At 50.8% G+C, this 12918-nt stretch overlaps 1 protein-coding gene and 1 long non-coding RNA gene across 2 annotated transcripts; both read right to left on the bottom strand.

Moving 5' to 3' along the window:
- Positions 1-322: 322 nt before the first annotated feature.
- On the bottom strand, positions 323-1199 carry LOC146422615 (uncharacterized). The gene is made up of 3 exons (XR_014848049.1): positions 1020-1199; positions 934-955; positions 323-552 (listed from the first exon to the last, which is right to left on the bottom strand). It is a non-coding gene; the product is annotated as an uncharacterized LOC146422615 (long non-coding RNA).
- Positions 1200-5360: 4161 nt separating this feature from the next.
- On the bottom strand, positions 5361-12620 carry LOC146422614 (ubiquitin-like protein 5). Its single transcript, XM_085045999.1, has 5 exons — positions 12558-12620; positions 9980-10037; positions 8791-8874; positions 7719-7756; positions 5361-5802 (listed from the first exon to the last, which is right to left on the bottom strand). The coding sequence occupies exons 2-5, from the start codon at positions 10033-10035 to the stop codon at positions 5759-5761; spliced, it is 222 nt and encodes a 73-aa protein (XP_084902125.1). The 5' UTR covers positions 10036-10037; positions 12558-12620; the 3' UTR covers positions 5361-5758.
- Positions 12621-12918: the final 298 nt, after the last annotated feature.

Genomic DNA, 12918 nt, shown 5'->3' with positions numbered 1-12918 from the left:
CCCTGTCCCACCTGCCCTGCTCCACCCCGGCACTGCCAGGGAGCCAGGAGCCCCGGAGAGCAGGTGGGGACAGGTGGGGACAGGTGAGGGGATGGGGACAGGTGAGGGTGATGGGGACAGGTGGGGACAGGGATAGGTGGGGACAGGTGAGCACAAGTGGGTACAGGTGAGGACAGGTGAGGAGGATGGGGACAGGTGAGCACAGGTGGGGACAGGTGAGGACAGGTGGGGACAGGTGAGGGGGATGGGAACAGGTGGGGACAGGTGAGGGGGATGGGGACAGGTGGGGACAGGTGAGGGGGATGGGGACAGGTGGGGACAGGTGAGGGCGATGGAGACAGCTGAGGACAGGTGAGGACAATGGGGACAGGTGAGGTGCTCACCTGACAACCTGCCTCGGGCCTTGGCAGCCTGTGGAGAAACACAAATTGTTTTGGGAGAAATGAACACACCTGGATTTCCCCACACACTAGAGCCAGGTTAATGAATTCTACCTGGATCCCAGCACAGTCACACCCACCTGGATCCCACCTGGATCGCAGTCCATCCCACCTGGATCCCACCTGGATCCCAGCCCAGCCACACTCACCTGGATCTGAGTCCATTCCACCTGCATTGTACCTGGATCCCACCTGGATCCCAGTCCATCCCACCTGGATTGTACCTGCATCCCAGCCCAGCCACACTCACCTGGATCCCAGTCCATCCCACCTGCATCCCACCTGGATCCTCACTCATCCCAACCCATCCTACCTGGATTCCCAGCGCAGTCACACTCTCTTGGATCCCACCTGGATCCCTGTCCATCCCACCTGGATCTTACCTGCATCCCAGTCTATCCCGCCTGGATCCCCACCCACCCCACCTGGATTCCAGTTCATCCCACCTGGATCCCAGCCCAGTCCCACTCACCTGGATCCTAGCCCATCCCACCTGGATTGTACCTGGATCCCACCTGGACCTCAGTCCATCCCACCTGGATTCTACCTGCATCCCAGCCCATCCCACCTGCATCCCACCTGGATCCCAGCCCAGTCACACTCACCTGGATCCCACCTGGATCCCAGCCCATCCCACCTGGATCCCACCTGGATCCCCATCCATCCCACCCACCTGGATCCCAACCCAGTCCACCCCACCTGGATCCCAGTCAATCCCACTTGGATTCTACCTGGATCCCCACCCACCCCACCTGGATTCCAGCTCATCCCACCTGGATCCCAGCACAGTCACACTCACCTGGATCCCACCTGCACCCCAGCCCATCCCACCTGTATCTCCACCCATCCCATCCCCACCCGCTCACCATGGCACTCCCAGCCCGTCCACGATCCCCCGATGATCCCCAGGTGATCCCCAGGTGATCCCCAGGTGATCCCCAGGTGCAGCTCCGGCAGGATCAGCTCCGCACCCAGCGCACACCTGCGAGCAGCGGGAGGCGCTATTGGGGTCCGAGGCCATTCCCGCCGGTTCGGGGGTCCCAGAGCTCCTCCGGCTCTTCCCTCCCTCCTGAGGGTCCCGGAGCTCCTCCAGCCCTTCCCTCCCAGGGGTCCCGGCGCTCCCCCGGCTCCTCTCTCCGGTTCAGGTGGTCCCGGGACTCCCCCCGGTTCTTCCCTTCCGGTTCAGGGGATCCCGAGGGTCCCCCGGCCCACCATTCCCTCCAGTTCAGGGGTCCCGGAGCTCTCCCGGCCCTTCCCTCCCTCCCGAGGGTCCCGGGGATCCCCCGGCCCTTCTCTCCGGTTCAGGGGGTCCCGGAGCTCCCCGGGCCAGCCTCTCCGGTTTAGGGGTCCCGGAGCTCTCCCGGCCCTTCCCTCCCTCCCGAGGGTCCCGGAGCTCTCCCGGCCATTCTCTCCGGTTCGGGGGGTCCCGAGGGTCCCAAGGTTCTCCCGGCTCTCCCCTCCCGAGCGTCCCGGAGCTTCTCCAGCCCTTCCCTCCCGAGGGTCCCGGGGCTCTCCCGGCCCGTCATTCCCGGGAGTTCCAGGGCTCTCCCGTGCCTTCTCGCCAGTTCAGGGGTTCCCGGGGCTCCCTCGTCCCTCCCTCCCGGGCACCCCGGAGCTCCCCCGGCTCCTCTCTCCGGTTCAGGGGGCTCCCGAGGGTCCCGAGGCTCTCCCGGCTCTTCCCTCCCGGGGCTCCCGTCGCTCCCCCGGCCCGTCTCTCGCTCCCGCCGCTCCCGCCCGTTCCTCACCCAGCGCCGCTCTCCCCACGGGCGCCGCCATCTTGCTCTGCCCTCAGGAAGGCCCCCGTTGCCATAGCGACGGGGCTGCCCGGCTCAGCGCCTGATTGGCCACCCGCCGTTGCCATAGCGACGGGGCTGCCCCGCTCAGCGCCTGATTGGCCACCCGCCGTTGCCATAGCGACGGGGCTGCCCGGCTCAGCGCCTGATTGGCCACCCGCCGTTGCCATAGCGACGGGGCTGCCCCGCTGAGCGCCTGCTCAGAGCCGTCCGCGGCTCCTCTGTCGCGATATTCCTCCTTATCGCCGCGATTTCCGTCTGTCGTGGGTTTTGTCCGCGTGAGGAGCTCTGGGTTGCCTTGCGGGAGCTTCGGGGTTCGGGCTGAGCGACCCCCGTGACATGCGGGCGTGTCGCCACCGTATCGCGATATCGCGACACCACATCGCGATATATCGCCACCATATCGCGATATACCGACACCACATCGCGATATAGCACCAGAAACCCTGATATCCCAACACCACATCGCGATAGATCGCCACCATATCGCGATATCCCGACGTCATATCGCGATATACTGCCATAAAATCCTGACATCCCAACGTCACGTCGCGATATGTCACCGTAAACCCCGATATCGTGACGTATCGCCCCAAAGTCACGACATCCCGACGTGACATCGTGATCTATCGCCACAATATCGCGATATCCCGACGTGACATCGCGACATATCGCCGTAAAACCCTGATATCGCGACATATCGCCACAAAATCCCGATATCCCGACGTCACATCGCGATCTATCGCCGCAATATCGCGATATCCTGACATCGCATCCTGATATCCCAACGTCACATCGCGATATATCGCCATAAAATCCCGATATCGCCACATCATGTCGCGATATATCACCGTAAACCCCGATATCGCAACACATCGCCACAAGATCCCAATATCCCGATGTCATATCGCAATATATCACAATATCGTGACATCCCGACGTCGCATCACGACATATCGCCACGATATCGCGATATCCTGACATCATGTCGCGATACCTCACCGTAAACCCTGATATCGTGACATATCGCCATGAGATCCCGATATCCCGACGTCACATCACGATATATCGCCACAAAATCCCGATATACCTGCGTCATGTCGTGATATCTCACCATAAACCCCGATATCGCGACATTTCGCCACAAAATCCCGATATCCCAACGTCACATCGCGATATATCACAATATCGCGATATCCTGACGTCACATCACATCTCGCCACAATATCGCGATATCACGTCGCGATATATCACCGTAAACCCCGATATCGCGACATATCGCCACGACACCCCGATATCCTGACATCACATCACGATATATCGCCACAGTATCGTGATATCCTGATGTCACATCACGACGTATCGCCACAGTATCGCGATATCCTGACGTCACATCACGACATATCACCACAAAATCGTGATATCATGTCGCGATATATCACCGTAAACCCTGATATCGCGACATAGCGCCATGACATCCCAATATCCCGACGTCACATGGCGATATATCACAATATCGCAATATCCCGATGTCACATCACGACATATCGCCACAATATCGCAATATCCTCACATCAAATCACGACGTATTGCCATAAAATCCCGATATCCCAACGTCACGTCGCGATATATCACCGTAAACCCCGATATCATGATATATCGCCACGACATCCCGATATCCCGACGTCACATCACAATATATCGCCACAACATCCCGACATCCCGATATCCCAATGTCACATCGTGATGTATCGCCACAAAATCCCAATATCGCGATATATCGCCACAAAATCCCGCTATTGCGATATATCGCCATAAAATCCCGATATCCCTATGTCATGTCGCGATATATCACCGTAAACCCCGACGTCACAACATATCAACACATCCCGATATCCTGACATCACATCACGATATATCACAATATCGCGATATCCTAATGTCACATCACGATATATCGCCACAAAATATCCCGATATCCCTAAGTCATGTCATGATATATCACCATAAACCCCGATATCGTGACATATCGCCACGACGTCCCGATATCCCGACGTCACATCACGATATATCACAATATCGCGATATCCCGATGTCACATCACGACATATCGCCACAATATCGCGATATCCTGATGCCACATCACGACATATCGCCACAAAATCACGATATCACATTGCGATATCTCACCGTAAACCCCGATATCGTGACATATCGCCACGACATCCCGATATCCCGACGTGACATCGCAATATATCACCACAATATCGCAATATCCTGTCGTCACATCACAATATATCACAATATTGCGATATCCTGATGTCACATCACATTGCCACAGTATCGCGATATCATGTCGCGATATATCGCCATAAACCCCAATATTGTGACATATCGCCACGACATCCCAATATCCTGACGCCACATCACGACATATCGCCACAATATCGCAATATCCTCACGTCACGTCACGACGTATTGCCATAAAATCCCGATATCCCAACGTCACGTCGCGATATATCACCGTAAACCCCGATATCACGATATATCGCCACAACATCCCGACATCCCGATATCCCGACGTCACATCGCGATGTATCGCCACAAAATCCCAATATCGCGATATATCACCATAAAATCCCAATATCCCTACGTCACGTCTTGATATATCACCGTAAACCCCGATATCGCGACACATCGCCACAACATCCCGATATCCCGACATCACATCACGATATATCACCACAATATCGCGATATATCGCCACAAAAATCCCGATATCGCGATATATCGCCACGACATCCCGATATCCCGACGTCACATCACGATATGTCGCCACCAAATCTCGCTTATCGCGATACATCGCCACCATAATCCCGCTATCACGATATATCGCCACAAAAATCCCGATATCACGATATATCACCACAACAACCCGATATCGCGATATATCGCCACAAAAATCCCGCTATCGCGATATATCACCACAATATCGCCACAATATCGCGATATATCGCCACCCAGTCGGTCCAAACTCCACCCGACGTTTCCTCCCAGAATCCTCAGCGCTGAACAAACCCAGAGCGGAGCTTTCCCGTTCCAAATTCCCTAAAAACCACTGAATTTACCCCAAAACAGCTTTATTTGTAACAAACGGGGCGGGAGGAGAAAAATCACAGCGGTTTTGGGGTGAAAAGTGGGGATTTTGGAGAGAAAAGGGAACTGGTTTGGACTGGTTTATACTGGTTTGGACTGGTTTGGACTGGGAGGAAAAATCGCGGCGGTTTTGGGGTGAAAAATGGAGATTTTGGGGAGAAAACTGGTTTATACTGGGAGGGACTGGGAGGAAAAATCACGGCGGTTTTGGGGTGAAAAATGGGGATTTTGGGGGAGAAAAACAGAACTGGTTTAGACTGGTTTATACTGGGAGGGACTGGGAGGAAAAATCACAGCAGTTTTAGGGCGAAAAATGGGGATTTTGGGGAGCAAACTGGTTTATACTGGTTTATACTGGTTTGGACTGGGCTATTGGTAGTAGAGCTCGAGGTTCATCCCGTCGTGGATCTCATCTGGAGATGAAGTTAAGGAAAAAGGATTTTTGGGGGTTTTTGGGGGGTTTGATGGATTTTGGGGAGTTTTGGGATTGAAGGATTTTGGGGATTTTTTGGGTTTGATGGATTTTGGGGAGTTTTGGGGATTTTTTGGGTTTGATGGATTTTGAAAAGGAATTTTTGGATTGATGGATTTTGGGGATTTTTTGGGTTTGATGGATTTTGGGGAATTTTTGGGTTGAAAGATTTTGGGGGATTTTTTGGGACTGAAGGATTTTGGGGAGAGGTTTTGGGGGGAATTTTGGGGTTGAAAAATTTAGGGTTTGATGGATTCTATGGGATTTTTGGGGGGATTTTGGGGTTTGATGGATTTTGGGGAGGGGCTTTGGGGTCGAAGGATTTTGGGGGAATTTTTGGGTTTGAAGGATTTTGGGGTATTTTTGGGGCTGTAGGACTTTGGGTTTGATGGATTTTGGGTTGAAGGATTTTGGGGTTATTTTTTGGGGTTGATGGATTTTGGGGTATTTTTGGGGTTGAAGGATTTTGAGGTTTGATGGGTTTTGGGGTATTTTTGGGGTTTGAAAGATTTTGGGGACAGGTTTTGGGGGTTGATGGATTTTGGGGTCTGATGGATTTTGGGGACAGATTTTGGGGTATTTTTGGGGTCTGATGGATTTTGAAAAGGGGTTTTGGGGTATTTCTGGGGTTTAAATGATTTTGGGGTCAGATTTTGGGGTATTTTTGGGGTTTGAAGGATTTTGGGGTATTTTTGGGATTTAAATGATTTTGGGGTTTGAAAGATTTTGGGGTATTTCTGGGGTTTGAAGGGTTTTGGAGTATTTCTGGGGTTTGAAGGATTCTGGGGAGGGATTTTGGGTTGAAGGACTTTGGGGAGGGTTTTGGGGTATTTTTGGAGTTAGAATGATTTTGGGGTCAGATTTTGGGGTATTTTTCGGGTTAAAACGATTTTAGGGTCAGATTTTGGGGATTTTTTGGGATTTGAAGGATTTTGGGGTATTTTTGGGGTTTGAATGATTTTGGGGTATTTTTTGGATTTTAATGATTTGGGGTCAGATTTTGGGGTATTTTTGGGCTCTGAAGGATTTTAGGGTCAGATTTTGGGGTATTTTCGGGTTAGAACGATTTTGGGGTCAGATTTTGGGGATTTTTTGGGATTTGAAGGATTTGGAGGTGTTTTTGGGGTTTGAATGATTTTAGGGTCAGATTTTGGGGTATTTTTGGGATTTAAATGATTTTGGGGTCAGATTTTGGGGTATTTTTGGGGTTTGAATGATTTTGGGGTATTTTTGGGGTTTAAATGATTTTAGGGTCAGATTTTGGGGTATTTCTGGGATTTTAATGATTTTGGGGTCAGATTTTGGGGTATTTTTGGGGTTTGAAGGATTTTGGGGTATTTTTGGGATTTAAATGATTTGGGGTCAGATTTTGGGGTATTTTTGTGCTCTGATGGATTTTGGGGACAGATTTTAGGGTATTTTTGGGGTTTAAATGATTTTGGGATCAGATTTTGGGGTATTTTTGGGGTTTGAATGATTTTGGGGTGGATTTTGGGGTATTTTGGGGATTTAAATGATTTTGGGATATTTTTGGGGTTTGAAGGATTTAGGGTCAGATTTTGGGGTATTTTTGGGGTTTGAATGATTTTGGGGTGGATTTTGGGGTATTTTGGGGATTTAAATGATTTTGGGATATTTTTGGGGTTTGAAGGATTTAGGGTCAGATTTTGGGGTATTTTTGGGATTTAAATTATTTGGGGACAGATTTTGGGGTATTTCTGGGGTTTGAAGGATTTTGGGATCAGATTTTGGGGTTTGAAGGATTTTGGGGTTTCAATGATTTTGGGGTCAGATTTTGGGGTGGATTTTGGGATTTAAATGATTTTGGGGACAGATTTTGTGTCCCCAGGTGGATACAGTCCCCGAGCGTCACGTGGTCCTTGAAGATGGTGTACCTGGGGGGGGAGGGGATCAGTGTCACCTTGTCCCCAAAACTCCAAAATCCAGTCCTGCCCCCCCCACACCCCCCAGGTGTCCCCAAAACCCCAGAGGTGACATCACTGCCACCCCCAGGTGTCCCCAAGATGTCCCCCAGGTGTCCCCAGATGTCCCCAAGTGTCCCCAAACCCCCCCAGGTGTCCCCCAGGTGTCCTCAAAGCCCCCCAATGTCCCCAGGTGTGTCCCCAGAGGTGTCCCCAAACCCCCCAGGTGTCCCCAGGTGTGTCCCCAGGTGTCCCCAGCCCCCAGGCGTCTCCCAGGTGTCCCCAAATCCCCCAGGTGTCCCCAGGATGTCCCCCCAACTGTCCCCAGGTGTGTCCCCAGTGTCCCCAGATGCCCTCCAGGTGTTCCCAGGTGTCCCCAAATCTCCCCAGGTGTCCCCAGCTTTCCCCAGCGGTGTCCCCAAATCCCCTAGATGTCCCCCAGGTGTCCCCAAAGCCTCAGGTGTCGCCCTGAACCCCCAGGTGTCCCCAATGCCCCCAAATCTCCCCAAGGTGTCCCCAGGTGTGTCCCCAATGTCCCCAAACCCCCCAGCTGTCCCCAGATGTGTCCCCAATGTCCCCAGATGTCCCCATGTATCCCCAGGTGTCCCCACAGGTGTCCCCAGGTGTGTCCCCAGGTGTCCCCAAATACCCCCAGGTATCCCCAGGTGTCCCCAAACCCCCCAGCTGTCCTCAGGTGTCCCCAAGTGTGTCCCCAGGTGTGTCCCCAATGTCCCAAGTGTCCCCAAACCCCCCCAGGTGTCCTCAAAGCCCCTCAGATGTCCCTAGGTGTGTCTCCAGGTGTCCCCAAACCCCCCAGGTGTCCCCAGCTGTGTCCCCAGATATCCCCAACTGTCCCCAGGTGTGTCCCCAAATCTCCCCCAGGTGTCCCCAGGTGTGTCCCCAGCTGTCCCAGGTGTCTCCATGTGTCCCCAATGTCCCCAGAAGTATCCCCAATGTCCCCAGACCTGCCAGGTGTGTCCCCAATGTCCCCAAAGCCCCTCACTGACCATTTCTTGAGGACAATCTTGTCCCATCGGGTTCCAGTCTGAGCTGCAATTAGCTTCTTGAGGTCTCTGATGGAATCCTCGGGGCTGAGGGAGTTAAGGGAACCCAAAAAACCCAAAAAACCCCCCAAAAACCCAAAAAAACCCAAAAAACCCCAAAAAAACCAAAAAAACCCCAAAAAACCCACAAAAGCCATAAAATCCCCAAAAAGCCAAAAAATACCCACAAAAAACCCACAAAATCCCCTCAAAAAGCAAAACAAACCACAAAAAACCCAAAAATCCCACAAAAGAAACCTATAAAATAAAAAAACAAAAACCCCAAAAACCCACAAAATCCCCCAAAAAACACACAAAAAAACCCATAAAATCCCCCAAAAACCCCATAAAACCCACCAAAAAAACCCAAAAACCCACAAAATCCCCCCAAAAAACCCACAAAATCACCAAAATCCCCACAAAATCCTCAAGAAAAAGCGAAAAACCCAAAATTCCCAGAACACCCCCAAAATTCCCCAAAGCCCCCAAAAACCCAAACCCCACAAAATCCCCCAAAATTCTCAGAAAACCCCTAAAATCCTCCCCAAAATCCCCCAAAACCCAAACCCCAAAATCCACAAAATCCCCAAAAATCCAAAAATAATTCCTCAAAAATCCTCCAAAAAACCCCAAAATCCCAAAACCAAAAACCCCAAAAATCCACAAAACCCCCCAAAACCCCAAAATCCCCAAAACAAAACAAAACCAAAATCCACAAAATCCCCCAAAAAACCCCAAAAAACAAAAAAAATCCCACAAAATCCCCAAAAAATCCAAAACAATTCCCCAAAAATCCCCCTAAAATCCCCCCAAGAGCCCCAAAAATCCCAAAAAAATCCCCCAAAATCCCACAAAATCCTCAAATCCCCCAAAACCCAAAAACCCCAAAACCCCAAAAATCCCATAAAATCCTCAAAAAAACCCCAAAAAATCCCACAAAAATCCCACAAAATCCTCAAAAGAACCCCAAAAAACCCAAAAAACCCCCAAAAAATCCCAAAAAAACCCAAAAAAATCCCACAAAATCCTCAAAAAAACCCCAAAAAAACCCCAAAAAATCCCCAAAAAATCCAAAACAATTCCCCAAAATCCCCCCAAGAGCCCCAAAACTCCCCAAAAAAACCCCAAAAATCCCAATTCCCCCAAAGGATACTTGCATTTCACCCGAACCTTCTTGCCCAGGCGATCGTTACAAACAACCTCGATCATGGCTGGGAGAGGAAATGAGAGAAACATGGGAAATGGGAAAATTTGGGGGAAAATGGGGAAAATGGGGAAAATGGGGAAAAAAAGGGGAAATAGGGTGGAAAAATGGGGGGAAATGGGGAAAAAAGGGGGAAATAGGAAAAAATGGGAAAAATAGGAAAAATTTGGGAAAAATGGGGGAAATAATAGGAAAAAATGGGGAAAAAGGGGGGGGAATGGGGAAAAATGGGGAAAAATGGGGAAAAATGGGAAAAATGGGAGGAAAAAGAAAAGGAAATTGGGTGGAAAAATGGGGGGAAATGGGGAAAAAATGGGAAAAAGTGGGAAAAATGGGAAAAAATAATAGGAAAAAATGGGGAGAAAATGGAAAAAAGGGGAAAAATGGGGAAAATGGGAAATGGGGTGGGAAAATGGGGGAAAAATGGGAAAAAAGAGGAAATAGGATGGAAAAATGGGGAAAATAAAGGGGGAAAAGGTGGAAAAATGGGGAAAATGGGAAAAAAGGGGAAAAATGGGAAAAATGGAAAAAATGGGAAAAAAGAGGAAAAAATGGGGAAAAATGGGGAAAATGGGAGGAAAAAGAAAAGGAAATGGGGTGGAAAAAGAGGGGGAAATGGGAAAAAATGGGAAAATGGGAAAAATGGGGGAAATGGGGAAAAATGGAAAAAATGGGAAAAAATGGGGAAAAAATAGAGAAAAATGGGAAAAAATAATAGGAAAAAATGGGGGAAAATGGGGAAAAAGGAGAAAAAGGGGGGAAAATGGGGAAAAATGGGAAAAAATGGGAAAAGATGGGAAAATGGGAAAAATGGGGGAAAATGGGAAAAAATGGGAAAAAAGAGGAAATATAATGGAAAAAAGGGGAAAAATGGGAAATGGGGTGGGAAAATGGGGAGAAAATGGGAAAAAATGAGAAAAAATAGGAAAAAAGGGAAAAAATGGGGAAAAACGGGAGGAAAAAGAAAAGGAAATTGGGTGGAAAAATGGGGGAAAATTGGGAAAAAATGGGAAAAATAGCAAAAAGTGGGAAAAGTGGGAAAAATGGGAAAAATGGGGGGAAATGGGGTGGAAAAGGAGGGGAAAGCAGCAGGAAATGGGATAAAAATTGGGGAAAATAGGAGGAAATGGGGTGGAAAATGGGAAAAGAGGGAAAAATGGGGAAAAAGGAGGAAATGGGTTGGAAAATGGGAAAAAGGGATGGAAAGAGAAAACGAGAGGAAGAACAGGGAGAAGAACCGGAAAAGGGAAATGGGAGGGAAAAGGGGGAAAAAGGAAAAACGAGAAAAAAAAGGGGAAAAAGGAGGAAAAAAAAGGGGGAAAATATCGGGAAAAGGGGGGAGGAACGGGAAACAGCGGGAATTAACGGGAATTAACGGGAATTAACGGGGATTGATTAACGGGAATTAACAGGAATTAACGGGATTTAACAGGAATTAACGGGATTTAACGGGAATTAACGGGATTAACGGGAATTAACGGGGAATTAATGGGAATTAACGGGGATTAACGGGGAATTGATTAATGGGAATTAACGGGAATTTAACGGGAATTAACGGGGATTTAACGGGGGAGCCCCCGGTTTCTCCCTGATCCTCTCCGGTTCTTTCCTTATCTCCCCAGATCTCTCCGGTTCTCTCCGGTTCCCCTCTAGATCTCTCCGGTTCCTCCCGGTTCTCTCCGGTTCCCCTCTAGATCCTCCCTAGATCTCTCCGGTTCCTCTTTAGATCTCTCCGGTTCCTCCCCGATCCTCTCCGGTTCCTCCCTTATCTCCCTAGATCTCTCCGGTTCCTCTCTAGATCTCTCCGGTTCTCTCCCGTTCCTCCCCAGATCTCTCCGGTTTCTCCCGGGACTCTCCAGTTCCCCTCTAGATCTCTCCGGTTCCTCTCCGGTTCTCTCCCGTTCCTCCCCAGCACTCTCCGGTTCCTCTCTGACCTCTCCGGTTCCTCCCACGACTCTCCCGTTCCTCCCCAGCACTCTCCGGTTCCTCCCTGATCCTCTCCGGTTCTCTCTAGATCTCTCCGGTTTCTCTCTGACCTCTCCGTTTCCTCCCCGATCCTCTCCGGTTCCTCTCCGGTTCCTCTCTAGACCTCTCCGGTTCTCTCCAGTTCCTCTCTGATCTCTCCGGTTTCTCCCCTGATCTCTCCCGTTCCTCTCTAGATCTCTCCGGATCTCTCTACATCTCTCCGGTTCCTCTCTAGATCTCTCCGGTTCTCTCCCGTTCCTCCCCAGATCTCTCCGGTTTCTCCCGGGACTCTCCGGTTCCCCTCTAGATCTCTCCGGTTCCTCTCTAGATCTCTCTAGATCTCTCCCGTTCCTCCCAGGACTCTCCGGTTCTCTCCGGTTCCTCTCCGGTTCCCCTCAGGCCTCACCGCCTCCCCGCTCGGCCCTTCCCCGGCATCTCCCGATCCCCGCGCGATCCCTGCCGGCGCCTCCCTCCCCCCGAGTCCCCCAGATGTCCCCAAAAGTCCCCCAAAGTCCCCAAATGTCCCCCAAAGTCCCCAAAGTCCCCAAGGCCTCTCCGGTACCTCCCGCGCCTCTCTCGCCGCCGCCGCGCCGGAACCGGAAGTGGCCCTGAGGGAGGAGAGGGAAGCGGCGCGCGGGAAGTGACGTCATCACGGCGCGCGGCGGGCAAGATGGCGGAGGGTGTGAGGGGAAGGGAGAAGGGAGAGAGAAATGGGAGAAAAGTGAGAGAATGGGGGAGAAATGGGAGAGAAATGGGAGAGAAATGGGGAGAAAATTGAGAAAATTGGGGAGGAAAATGGAGAAATGGAGAGAGAAATGAGAAAAATGGGGACTAGAGAGAGAAATGGGGAGAGAAATGGGGAATTGGGGGAGAAATGGGAGAAAATTGGGGAGAAATGGAGTGAAGAATAGGGAAAACTGGAG

Source organism: Lichenostomus cassidix, unplaced genomic scaffold (genome assembly GCF_008360975.1).
Source record: "Lichenostomus cassidix isolate B80296 unplaced genomic scaffold, HeHo_3.0 HiC_scaffold_39, whole genome shotgun sequence".
Taxonomy (NCBI): domain Eukaryota; kingdom Metazoa; phylum Chordata; class Aves; order Passeriformes; family Meliphagidae; genus Lichenostomus; species Lichenostomus cassidix.
Note: the sequence above shows the minus strand (reverse complement) of the source record. Positions and strands in the feature narration are given on the sequence as shown.